This window comes from Lithobates pipiens, unplaced genomic scaffold (assembly GCF_037356315.1).
Source record: "Lithobates pipiens isolate NorthernLeopardFrog02 unplaced genomic scaffold, aLitPip1_a1.2 Scaffold_16, whole genome shotgun sequence".
Taxonomy (NCBI): domain Eukaryota; kingdom Metazoa; phylum Chordata; class Amphibia; order Anura; family Ranidae; genus Lithobates; species Lithobates pipiens.
This window is the reverse complement of record NW_027507748.1, coordinates 501054516-501068088: the sequence shown is the minus strand read 5'-3', so window position 1 is coordinate 501068088 and position 13573 is coordinate 501054516. Positions and strand designations below refer to the sequence as shown.

General features: G+C 41.3%; 1 protein-coding gene across 2 annotated transcripts in view; it reads right to left on the bottom strand.

Annotated features, from left to right (window-relative positions):
• Positions 1-678: 678 nt before the first annotated feature.
• The window catches only part of COMMD6 (COMM domain containing 6), a 30373-nt gene continuing 17478 nt past the window's right edge, over positions 679-13573 (bottom strand). For both annotated transcript variants that reach the window (XM_077483116.1, XM_077483114.1), the window contains 3 exons: positions 8479-8644; positions 7222-7374; positions 679-1131 (listed from right to left, as the gene is read on the bottom strand). In XM_077483116.1, coding sequence (XP_077339242.1) covers positions 1081-1131; positions 7222-7374; positions 8479-8644 — 370 coding nt within the window. In that variant the 3' untranslated portion in view covers positions 679-1080. The remainder of the gene's footprint in view (positions 1132-7221; positions 7375-8478; positions 8645-13573) is intronic.

The following is a 13573-nucleotide window of genomic DNA, read 5'->3' as shown; positions in this document are numbered from 1 at the left end:
AGGGAGGGGCAAAGAGCACAGAATAGGGACCCAAGAAGAGGAGGATTTGGGTTGCTTTGTGCAAAACCGCTGCACAGAGCAAGTATAGACCTGTTTTTTTTTTTTCTTTAAAAATCAGACTTTAGTATTACTTTAAGCCAAGATGTTTACAAAAGCCTTCTCCATTAGACACACCTTCAGTTTGAAAGATTCTGAACTGTAGACGATTTACAGCATGCATTATTTGCAAAGGGTGGATTTCATGGGCAAAACACTATGTAACATATTGGTGGGAGACAATTCTGCAATTTAAATGGTATATTCCCCTTTTGCTCCTCTGATGTTGCTAATAAACCAAAGGGTTTCATTATAACATAACCTGAGGAATGCTTGATTTATTTGTATTTATTACCTTTATAGGCAAAATTATTGTATTGGGAAACAATAGTATTTAGCACATGCAAAATGCTGGGTAAAAGCCAAGTTGATCTCTAGAGAAAGGTGCTGCACAGGCTGTGTCCTGTACACAACATACGTGTGAGGCCAAGGGTAGGAAATGGTGTTCCTGTTGACAGATGCTAGAAAGGCCAGTGACTCACTATGCTGTGTAGACTCTACAATCTCAGAACAATATGGAAGATATGTCATTGCCTAAAGAAACTGCAGTGCAGTAAAAAGGAATGTAAACCATAAACAATACAGAAATGAAATCACTTTATTTTGTACACATTCGAAAAATACAAAAATGTTCTTAACCTGTGCGTAGAAGGGAGCATTCATTAAGGCTCTTTACAGTTTGTAAGAAAAAAAATATTAATAGTACAATTAAAAAAAAAAAAAAAGTAATTTCCTTAGAGACCTGTACAAGAAATAAGGAAATGTTCAAACATCGGATTTACAGACTGCAGAATTATCTGTTGCTTGAAGTGTCTGATACAAATATTTGTGTAGAACGTGGTCATCAATGAGCTAATTTCCTGTCAAATTCTGGCACTCAAAACGATAGAAGGTAGAAATAAAGCCCAGTATTATACAGAGTAATCCAAGTGCAGGCATTTTTTTTCTGTAGTTAAAAGGATGACAGATTTTTTGCTGTCCATTTTAAACAGTTTCTAAAGCGGCAGACATCTCTTTAAATTGTTTGTGAAAATTCTAAAAATAAAAAACAAACAAAAAAAGATATTGGTTGAATATTCAGTAGTTCATTTTTTAGGTTTGACACATAAAGATGATCCAATCTGACAATCCACAGATTTTTTTTTTTAAGCAACAAACCCTTTCACACAGACTGACAGACCCAACCTGGACATGGGCTTTTGGAGGGGACTGCAGGATAGCCTTTTGAGGGAACTCTATTCTTTGGGAGGTATGTGCCTGGGGGAATCGGAGTGGTTTTGTTTCGGAGTCGGGTCCATGTCTCCCTGAAACACACACTCTGGGAACCTAGTACCTGGATACAGATTTGGGGCTCCTGTGTTTTGTTGGGTATGGAAGCAGCCCAAGTCTTGACTGCTTCAAACCTCTCCTAGTCTAAGACTCACAGCAGAAGATCATAATCAGTTCAAACAGATGGAGTCTTCTGCTGCTTTGTGTAAATATGTTTATGAAGGGGTCTCTCTCTTATTGTATAATTCCCCCATTGTGTGCCTTCTATGTGTGAAGACCCATGTTAATTGAGTCGCCTATTGTTTCCGTCTGTCTGCCAATTCTCTTGGAGATGTGATTAGTATTGTGTCCACTTTACTTCGTTACTGAACCATTGTGGGATGTTTATGTATTCACATTGTGTAGGATAAACAAGATTAAAGATCTTATCTGATTTTGTGTGGTATAAATTCTGGGTGAGTTTTCAATAAAGCTTTCCAGTTTGCACCTATGCTGATGTCGTCCAGTTCTTGGGTGCTATTATCAGCAAGAATTCCTGGTTCCAGGGTGGAGAATGCTGTATCTTGGCAAAAGCACCCAGGCCGGGTGCCAGGCAGTCTGTCACAGCAACCATTCACACCACATTTTGATAGCAAGTAGAAACATAAGTTAATATGTTATACACAGAGGGGATGATTTACTAAAACTGGGAGTGCAAAATCTGGTGCAGCTCTGCATAGAAACCAATCAGCTTCCATTTTTTTTTTCTGTCAAAGCTTAATTGAACAAGCTGAACTTAAAAGCCAATTGGCTACCATGTACAGCTGCACCAGATTTTGCACTCTCCAGTTTTAATAAATCAACCCCAATGTGGTGTCATTCTCTGCAGACATACTAGCATAGCACAAAACACCTGCAGTAAAAAAACAAAACAAAAAAATAAAATAAAAAAAACACATTTCTGTTTTCCCATGTGTTAAAGAAGGACTAAATTCTGGGAGCGATGCCCAAAAAAGGCTAGCAGAGGGCAAAGGACTACTCACCAGAATTGGCTGCGGTATCCCTTCAGCTGGTATTTTTCCCCACTACTGACTTAGCTCATCTTTTTTGTACACTGGGTCTCTGAGAACAAGTGACCATCTTGGTAAAGGCAGACCCTTGTTTCCTCATGTCAGAGCCTCCAGCAAAAATAACAGTGAGCAGTACAGTAGTGACATTACCAATTATCACTGCAAATCCCTCAAGACTGGCAGTTAGGGGCAGCTATGCCTTAAAGTGGTAATAAACCACTGAAACCTGCCCCCCCTTTAAAAAAAAGAAACCCTGCAAGACAATGGCATAACGTGGTAGTATGCATCACATACTAGAACAATATGGAATCCCAGAGGTCCCTAAAGGGAGAGGGAGGAAGGAAGGGAAAGAAAAATCGAGAAGCTGCTGCGTAAGCTCGTGTCCTCCAAAGGTGCATCATTGAAAGGGTAAAGGGGAAGAGAAGGGAGAAGGAAAGAAGAAAGAGAAAGAAATGAGAACCGAACCACAGCCTTTAATTTTTTTTTTTTTTTTTTGTAGTATGTCTTAAGGTATATGGGAAGTGAATAAGTGATGGAAATGTTATTGGAGGAGGGGCTTGGGGGAGGGGGGAGGAGGAGAGATAACCATTGGTGGGGACACAAAAATAAATAACACAATTTTTAGAAATCATAAAGGAAGGCTAAGGATCTCCTTACACACAAAAATATAAGTAACACACCAAAGTAAGGACACAAATGGAACAAAATCACGTAATAATGACTAAATGATTAAAAAATGGTCAAAGGCCAATAAATATAGAGAAAAGATAAACACAAAATTCTTTTTTTTTTTTTTTTTTTAGTAAAGGAATCACAAGGGCATAATAAAAGCACATAAAGAAGGGTAATAACACAGGGGGCAAATTTAATTCTGCCCTTTTTTTTTTTTTTCCACAGGATGTCTCTCCTCCAGTATTCCCTCCCCCAGGCCACCATCTAGTACTGTTATAGATATGTTATGGATAAGTATGTATGTAAATGTGAAGACATTGAGGGACTTGTGTAAACCTCAATGCCTTAGGATCGAATGTAATTGTTTGTTGAATTTTATATAAGAAAATAATAAAGATGAGTTTAAAAAAAAAAAAAAAAAAAAAAAAAAAAAAAAGAACAATATGGAATACTTACCTTAGAAAGAAGCTCCCACAGCCAGACCCTGTCGGTGCTGAGGGGGCTGACACGTTGCCTCGCAGTTTCTTCCAGGGTCGCTGGCTCCGGGGCTGCGAGTGGCCAGAGCTGCGATGACGTTACTTCCGCTCATGCGTGTGGGAGTTCTCCGTTACGGCAAGTTACCGGACCTTGACTGCGCATGCGCTGTTGACGTCAGCAGCTGCATGCAGGGTAAATATCTCCTAAACCGTGTAGGTTTAAGACATATTAATTTTACCTACAGGTAACCCTTATTATAGGCTTACCTGTAGTTACAAATGTCCAAGTGGAGTATACAACCTCTTTCAGCTGGCTATAGGTGGATCGAATCCCAGCTGGTTCAGCTCAGACCAGCCAAGATTCAATCCATCTATGGGCAGACTGGTTGTACTGAAGTTGATCCATCGATCAACTTCAGTACAACCAGCCTGTCAGATTTTTTCTTTTTTTGCATGCAATTACTGCTGGTTATAGCTGCTAGCAGTAATGACTGTATTCTTCCGGCAGGGATGGCTCCCCGTGCTCCAGGGATTCCAGTGACTGTGTTGATGGGGTAATCAAGGAAAGAATATTGCAGCTTACCAATCCTTAGATGTGGTGGCTGCATTCGTTTTAGTTTCTTAGGCCTTTCGCACACTTTTTTCCCCTTAGTGATCTGGCCCGTGACACACCTCCTGTATTAGAGTGCCCTCCTCTCTGGATGAAGCAGAACAGGGGGCACACTTGGACCACAGCAATATGAGTTGAGGGGGGAGGGGGAATGTTAGATGTACTAACAGATTTAAGAAACACCAACAAAACTGAAGCCAAGCTCCACCTAATACTTTATAAGCAGTTATAACAAACAGTTTTCCTTTTGGGACAAAGGATTTACATAAATAAACAAAAACTGATCCTTGTAAGCACCCTGTCAATAGTAGCCCTTACATCTAAGTTTGGCCACATCTTGAGTATGCCGTCTAGTTATAGTCTCCAGTGCTCAGGAAAGATGTGCTAGAACTGCAGAAAGTCCAGGGTAGGGGGGTGACAAATAATTGGGTTGGAGGACTTCAGTTATGATGAACGATTACAAACATTATTATTATCCCTGGAGAAGAGATACTCAGAAGGGAATATGATCGCAATATACAAACATTTTAATGGTGATTCTAGCATTGGGAGGAAACTATTCCGTCTCGGGTCATTTAAGAAGACACTCAATGAAGCTGGACGAGAAGCGATTTAATCTAAACAGCATAGCTGATTCTTTACTGTCAGGGTGGTAAGGACATGGAACTCCCTTCAGCAATCGATGGTTTCAGTGGGAAGTGTTGCTAATTTCAAAAAAAACTTAGATGGGCATCATTTTTAATTACCGTATATACTCGAGTATAGGCCGACCCGAGTATAAGCCGAGGCCCCCAATTTACCCCCAAAAAACTGGGAAACCTATTGACTCGTGTATAAGCCGAGGGTGAGATATGCCTGTCCATCCCTGTGTGTGTGTCCATCCATCCATCCATCCCTGTGTGTGTGTGTGTCCATCCATCCCTGTGTGTGTGTGTGTCCATCCATCCATCCATCCCTGTGTGTGTGTGTGTGTCCATCCATCCATCCATCCCTGTGTGTGTGTGTGTCCATCCATCCATCCATCCCTGTGTGTGTGTGTGTCCATCCATCCATCCATCCCTGTGTGTGTCCATCCATCCATCCATCCCTGTGTGTGTGTCCATCCATCCCTGTGTGTGTGTGTGTGTGTGTGTGTGTGTGTGTGTGTCCAGCCTACCTGTGTCCCGAGCCTCCGTCCGGTCCCGTCCCGTCCCGAGCCGAGCCTCCGTCCGGTCCCGTCCCGTCCCGAGCCTCCGTCCGGTCCCGTCCCGTCCCGAGACTCCGTCCGGTCCCGTCCCGTCCCGAGACTCCGTCCGGTCCCGTCCCGTCCCGAGCCGAGCCTCCGTCCGGTCCCGTCCCAGGATCACCGCTCTTCGTCGGCGCCCATTCCCCTGTTCAAATGCCGCGCCTCCCTGTCTGTGATAGGCGGAACACAATTTCCCAGCAGTCTGTGTTCCGCCTATCACGGACATCCTTTCATCCTCGTCCGTAGTACGAGGATGAGACGATGTCCGTGATAGGCGGAACACAGGCTGCTGGGAAATTCAGTGTTCCGCCTATCACAGGCGAAGGCGGAGCCGGAGGCGCGGCTTTTGAATTATAGAATGGCCGCTGTCTGTCTGCTCGACACGCTGATCGAGCAGTCAGACAGCGGTGACTCGAGTATAAGCCGAGGGGAGCACTTTCAGCCTCAAAAAAGAGGCTGAAAATCTCGGCTTATACTCGAGTATATACGGTATTAAAAAATGTATGTGACAATATTACGCTATGTCGGGTCTCTGCTTTTATGGTATTATATACGAGACCCTTTATCCCAACTTGCATTGGACATTAAAGATTTTTCATCCACTTTGACGTTGCGGTACAAGCTGAATCTAAGGAATATTCATATCTATCGGATAGACCCCATATACAAAGCATATACGACTTGGGGGATGTATGTCTCACTAAGTCCAAGTCCTCTGGTAAGCCTCCCCCATTTTCACGGTGATGTTGCATGTTAGAAGAGTAGGCACTGGTTTTGAAAATAACGTTTGCGAAAACTGACTTCTCTATAAATTCACCTCTGGACATTATATATTTTTGGGACTTATTCGGCATAAGCACCTTATTTCTGATATTTTATTAATGATTATTTTCCACTTATATTTTTTCACTTATATATCTTCTCACTAATATGTACACTTCGATGTTTACCTAATTTTTAAATATGACTTTGATTCCCATGTTTAATTAACATTGTGAATAATCTTTTTCTCTTATCTGAATGATCTATATGGTTATTCGTATATTTTTATATCATTGTCTTTATTATAGTGCTACACATTTGTTTTTCTAGATGGGCATCTTGTTGAACACAATATACCAGGATATAGGAAGTGGTAAGGACATAAATACACACACACCCACACAGGTTGAACTGGATGGACTGGTGTCTTTATTCAACCTTACCAACTAGGTATTTAAGAATTGGTAAGCTGTAATACAATAAATGTTTGCTTTTGGGTTTAAAGGATGGGCTCATTTTGGAACATGTTACATGTTTCACCCATATTTAGGTTCCAGCTCCAGCCTCCTATCCCCTTTCTGACCCCCCCTCCATGCGACAGTGAGCAGGGCATCTTCTCCCTGTAGAATTCAAAAACAGTGCGGCCGTGTGGGCACAATTCTATGAATAAATTAACTACATCTACCATCGGCCTTCATCATCGATGGCTTGTAGTTATCAATGAACTGCGAGAGTGCTGGTGAGCATCCATGTATTTATTTGATTCTTCCTGCCATTCATTAACTGTGTGCCCACCTGCAATCTGCTGACCAAGTGACTAAGAAAGTACTGAAACCATACCAATTAACATTTTCAATAGGAGATCAGCAATAGCAGTTTCCATGTTTGTCCCATAAAAAATTACTTTAAGCTATTTAAATTAACCACTGAATTTTTATATGGTGGGAACATCAAGTGACAGAAGAGCAGCTGTGTCCATTTTGCTTCGTAACTTTTTGAAAAGGTAGAACAAACTGAAATTTTAATCCAAGAATAAAAATGTCAACAGTGACTTTCACCAACCTGAAATTCAGCAATAGACATCTCAAAGACTTTATTTGTGACCTGACCAGAAGAATCAGCCACCTTTAACGACACAGTAACATAGGGATGATTCAGGGATCGACAATTGTCCGAACTAACGGCCATTCCAATTTTCCACTGAAAATCAACAAACTGCAAGAATAAAAATAAATAAATAAATGAAATATGATAGCTGAGCAACAATCTGTAAACCTTTTTTTTGTCATTAATGATCTAAAAGAATGAGAAATCCTCTTGGGGTGGGTTCACAGCTGCCAGTTTAGCTTATTGTGGTGCACCCCGACACACATATGTTGCAGGTGCCCAAAATGCACTAATGTGTGTAGTGATTTACTGCACCAGAGAAAATGGTGGGAATGGGTCCTAATACAGTTGTCACTGGAACATATCCTCATGCACTGCAGAGAAACCTCTGTGTACCATGTAAAACCACATATGAGCATTGTATTGATCTGGCTGGGGCACACTGGCATCCCCCCGAAAATCCAACTCGGGACTTGTGATCTTGATCCAGATCAGTAGGTCCACTTCTATACAACCACCATGTCCATACATGGATCCAAATTCAGCCTGTCTCCACTGAATCAGAAAGAATTTAGATCCATATATTGCCAGCTCACTAATATTTTAATAACCATCTAAGAGGTGATGACTGCACCCCGATTTGTTATACTTACAAAGAAAAAAAAAAAAACACACAAAAGTTTCTGACTCCCATTACCTCCTCTACTAAAGGCATAGTAGTGGCATATACATTTTCAAACTACAGTAATGTGTACTTGCCATACAAATGCAAACTTCAAAATATAAGACTAGTACAACAATACAACCAAATAGATTCAGCACATGCAAAATGACCTTCATATAAACCAGCACCAAAACATAAAGAGTGACTTACACTAGGGAAGTCCATAAAGCACTATAGACAGTTTTCTGGTACGATGGCCATTAAAAATGACCTGTGCAAGACTAACAAATCCCTACTGCCCGTATCAGTGAGGGCAGAGCGTCCTTATGGGAATAGCAGAAAAAAGCTTGCATTTGAGAGATGAAACAAAAGCAAGGAGAGAAAGAAGGTACATTTAAACATTTTTCATTTTTTAATAAAAAAAATATGTGAGCCTAGAGTCATAAGAGGCAAAGACACATAAACCCAGAAAGTGTGGGTCTAATCCCATACTGATACAATGGAAGAAGAATTGTAATCCATTTTAAAAATCTGTATATGAATCTTACTTGTAAGGCTGGCAACAAATCTCTGGATCCTTCATTCTCTAACAGACTTTTCCCCTCCTCATTCCACACATGATGGATGACTTGCAAGATCTGCTTTGGCAATTTGTATTTGCTTACAACAAAATTTAATAGCGCATCACTGGAAAGTCTGTGCTTTGCAGCAGTGCTGTAAATCAAGAAAAAAGAAAAAAAAAAAACAAACACACTTTGGGAGGTGAGTGTTTTCAAAGTTAAAAATAAATCACAAATATGATTATTATAGAGCAAATCCAGTCACCGGGAAAAATGATTCCATAAACTGCTACCGCTATCAAAAAACTCACGTCAGAAAGTCCACAAAATCTACTATACTTTATATACTATATCACTTTCCCGCAAGCCTGAGCCGAGTAGGACTACAGCCCCTTTACACATTCGGTACTGTGCAACCTTTCTTGCAAACAGATTAGGGGATTGTATAACGAAAAGTAGGGACAAGCGCAACTATACTTAACTGCCCTGCAGAGTAGATGAAATGTAACTATACCAGCTTACCAACTATTTTAAAGTATACGATTAGTCTGCTATTGATAGCAGTGTACTATGCTGAGCAGCCACTTACGAAACAGTGATGTACACGTACGTCACTGGACTTTGGGTGGATATACCAGTAGGATGCCTGCAGCTGATCGACACCACCCTCCCCCCAGCGTGGCTTTCTAGGGTTCTCCTGTCGGGATCGGCTTTGATGGGCTCTCTGCTATGGTAACCCGGAAAAGATGACCTAACATCACTTCCGGTTTTACCTGGATGTCAATGCCACATATATATATATATCACACACACACACATTATATATATATATATATATATATATATATATATATATATATATATATATATATATATATATATATATATATATATATATATATATATATATATATATATATATATATATATGGCCATTATCATTTTCCTTCCACTTTACAAGTATGTGCCACTTTGTGTTGGTCCATCACATAAAACCCCAATAAAATAAATTTAAGTTTTTTGGTTGTAACATGACAAAATGTGGAAAATTTCAAGGGGTGTGAATACTTTTTCAAGCCCATTGCACAGGCATGAGCAATTTAAAAGTGTGACGTGTTTGGTATCCATTTACTCAGCATAAGATCTTTGGAATTTTTTCAGTGTGAAATAATAAATTATAACACCCACCAATTTATTCTCTGCTTAAAAAAATTATATTATATGTGTATATAGATCTTGGAGGTTCAAAGCAATTTTCAAGTATAAAAATACAGATTGTTACATTTAAACCAAAAAGTGCCAGAAAAGGCTAGGTCTGGAAGTGAGTAGTTACAATTTTAACATTATATTGTAAATAGCAGTGACCTAGCAGTCACAGTGAACATGTAGACGTCATAAAAATCATAGACAAAGGCATGCAAGTGTCAATACCTGTGAAAGAGTCAGTACCCATCATAAACAGCTATATGAATTTATTTGCATGGTGGTTCTCAGCACTGAGACTGGAGTGTCCATATTACACACACCATCTTTAGTGTATTTATAGCCATCTGTCTAGAGCAACCTAGCAACCAAAGATGGACCTCTTGCCCCATTGAGCTGTTGGCCAAGAGATTCACATCAATATGGCCATTGCCATATTTGGGCAATGATACCAGTACTTTTGTTTACATTCAGCTGTCAGCTAGGGAATTTCAGCTAGAGAGCCTTCATCAAACCATCATGCTCTAGCCAAAACAAGTCAGCATACACTCTGTACCTTGCAGTAATAAAATACTTTTATTCAAGAGCACGCCAAGTCGCCAGCCCTTCTGTTCAGAGTATTTATCCATTTCCTAGCGGGCAGATGAATGGAGCTTCCTAGCACAAAAAGGTGGCACTAAGCACTGTATGCCCACTAAGATTAGGTGCAAACTATTTTGTTTTCATGGCAGCCGCATTTTCACAGGCACAGCAGCCCATTCATTAGAACCTATGGAAAACGCAGGGAAAAGGTCCCTGCACCTTTTCCAAAAACACAGCTGCAGGAAAACCCCAACACAGGAAAAGCTGCCTCAACATGTCTGCTGCGAGTGCGAAAAAGCGTCTAATTTACACGCAGCCCTGCACGAGTGTGAACCTAGCCTTAGGCTCCATGCACACTGGAGCGCATAAACTGCAGTTTGAGTTTGGGCGTTTTTTTTAAAAAGCCCATAAACTCCCCTCTATGTTGGCCTATGTGTTCATGCTCACATGGACATTTTTAGCTTTAGGGAGCAGTGGAGTTTATGGGCTTTTTTCTGAGCGCCAGAAATTTGCCTTCAAAGTGCAGTTTTTCACCGCTAAAAAAAAAAAAAAAAAAAAAAACAGACAAAGGCCGATAAATGCTCATAAAATGTAAAGTGTTCAGCATTCTATCTTTTCAATGCATTGTGGGAGTTTGGAATGCACTGTGGGATTTTTGGAGTGTCCTGTGTATTTTTATTGAAAACGCCCATAAACGCTAGTACAAAACGCTGTTAAAAGCACGTTTTTCAACCAGCGTTTTCTGCCAGCAATCTGGCGTCCAGAAAAAGCTTTTTTGAGCTTCAGTATGCATGGAGCCTTAGAGCAGTGTTTCTCAACTCCACTTCTCAAGGCACTCCAACAGGTCATGTTTTCAGGACTTTCCTCAGATGAAACAGCTGTGGTAATTACTAAGGCAGTGAAACTGATCAAATCTGTGCAAAAGAACGGCAAGCTTGAAAACATGGCGCCTTGAGGACTAGAGTTGAGTACAGGGCTGTAGATACATTTTTTTTTTCCGGGGGGGTTCAGGTCTTTCAAACGTAAAGGCATCATTTACACCAGGGGTGGCCAACCAGACGAAGACCAAGAGCCACATTTTTTACCGAGTTACCGCAAAGAGCCACATCATACGCATGGGCACACATGAACATCACCCCATCCCTTCCTCATACACACATACTTTTGCTCAGCTGGATTTATTGTAAATGTCACACACTGTTTTAACACTACAAAGACCACAGGCCAGTCATTTTCATCAAGTCAGTAATCTTCCTTTGAAAGTACATCCATGTGACAGAAGACAGCAGCTCATCTAATTTCCAAAATACAAATTGTCTTACAAACAGTGAACTGGTCAGGATAACAATAAACAGTTAATGGGTCTTCTAGCCTGAACTAGCAGTAAATTCTTCCAAAAAACATCACAGAAAGCATGCAGCACACACAGAGCTCTGGATAAATAAGTGAAAAGAAGCTGAAATGGTTAACAGCCAGCCGTGTGTCACACTATCAATAGACAGAGAATGTGCTGAGCAGATCTTATCAGTGTTCAGGTGAAACAGTTATTAAAAAAAAAAAAAAAAAGTACAGAGCAAGACAGAGGGAGAAGGGAGGACAGATCAGTAACCTGCACACTTGTGGTCATACCTTTTTGTATCTCATCGGCTTCAGATACAGCGTGTTTCTCCTTCCTCTGCCCCCCTTCAGCCTCACTCCAGCGCCTATGTATTCAAATGTGGCGGGCTGGGGACACTACATGCTGATTGGCTGTTGATGTGTGGGAGGAGCGGAGGAGTGCAGAGACTCGGGCTGCCTGTCACTAAACCAGCCCACTGAACCATCGGCCCAGCCCGAACGCAAGAGCCGCAGGAAACCGATCAAAGAGCCGCATGCGGCTCGAGAGCCGCGGGTTGGCCACCCCTGATTTACACTTTTATGTTGGGGGAGGTATGGTAAAAACATGCGACAGCAGAGTGGGGCCATAAGGCTTTGCAATGCAGTGCAGCAAAAATTATCCCCATTCAACTGAATAGAACACAATGCACGCAGTTGTGGTGCGGTAGTGTACTCATTAGTACAGCAAGCTCGCCCTAGCTCCCTAGTTTTTTGTCATTCAGCCTGCTGGGTTGTTAAAAAAAAACGAAAAAAAATAAAAATAAAAAAAACCCCTTACCGTCTGAACCGGGCTTTAGATCTCATTCATATTCTAAATGCCCACAGAATGTCCTTCATCCACCGGGTGTTCCTTGTTTTTCCATGATTGTTTCCAGTGGTGATGGGTTAAAGATCCACATCATTCATTGTAACACGGCATTTATTCAAACAAAGTAATTTTAACAACAGTAAGTGGAGTACAAATGTGTTTGTACTCTTACACCTCTCGCTCCGTGCTGACAGGTCCCTGGGCTTCCCTTTGCACATTCCACTGTTAACTCTTAGTGTGCTGGAAGGTGCAAACAGGAATGCCAAGGAACTGACAGCACCAGTGGCGGCCCGTGCAGTGTGTGTGTGTGTGTGTGGTTAGTGAAATGATAGCTGCATTTAATGGGCACAAGTGGCTGCGTTTGATAGGGGAGGTTCAGTATCTTTCAGTTCGTTTGCGTGTCATGGCTCTATACATGGGTGTAGGAATATAAAAAGGACCTGTGCGTGGCTGCCGGCCGCGATGTCTGCCGGCCATCTGCGATCGCTCCACAGAGAGCCAGAACGGGGATCTGTCAATGTAAACAGACATATCCGCATTCTGACAGGGCGGGAGGGGGGAGAGACAGAACTGCTGTTCCTAGTGATTAGGAACAGATCGCTCCCTTCCTTCAGTCAGTCTCATCCCACCACAATAAACATTTAACCCCTTCCCTGCCAGTGACATTTACACAGTAATCAGTGCATTTTTAAAGCATAAATTACTGTATAAACGTCAATGGTCCCAAAAATGTGTCAAAAGCGTCCGATATGTCCACCATAATGTCGTGGTCCCGCTAAAAAAATGAAGAATACATATTGGCCTAAACGGATGAAGAAATTTTATATATATATATATATATATATATATATATATATATATATATATACATACACACACACACACACACACACACACACACACACAGTTAGGACCTGGGCTTGAACCTGGGACCTCTGGTGTGTCTGGCAGTGACTCTGCTTGCTGAGCCACCTGGAATGCTGGACAGCTCCTTGGACAATTCCTTTAGTGATCTTGTCTTGAATCTTGTTTGCCTTGAACCTTGAACCCTTTGCTCCTCCCATGAACTTCCTGATATAAGCCATGTCTCTGCACTTCCTCCTTGCCAGAATA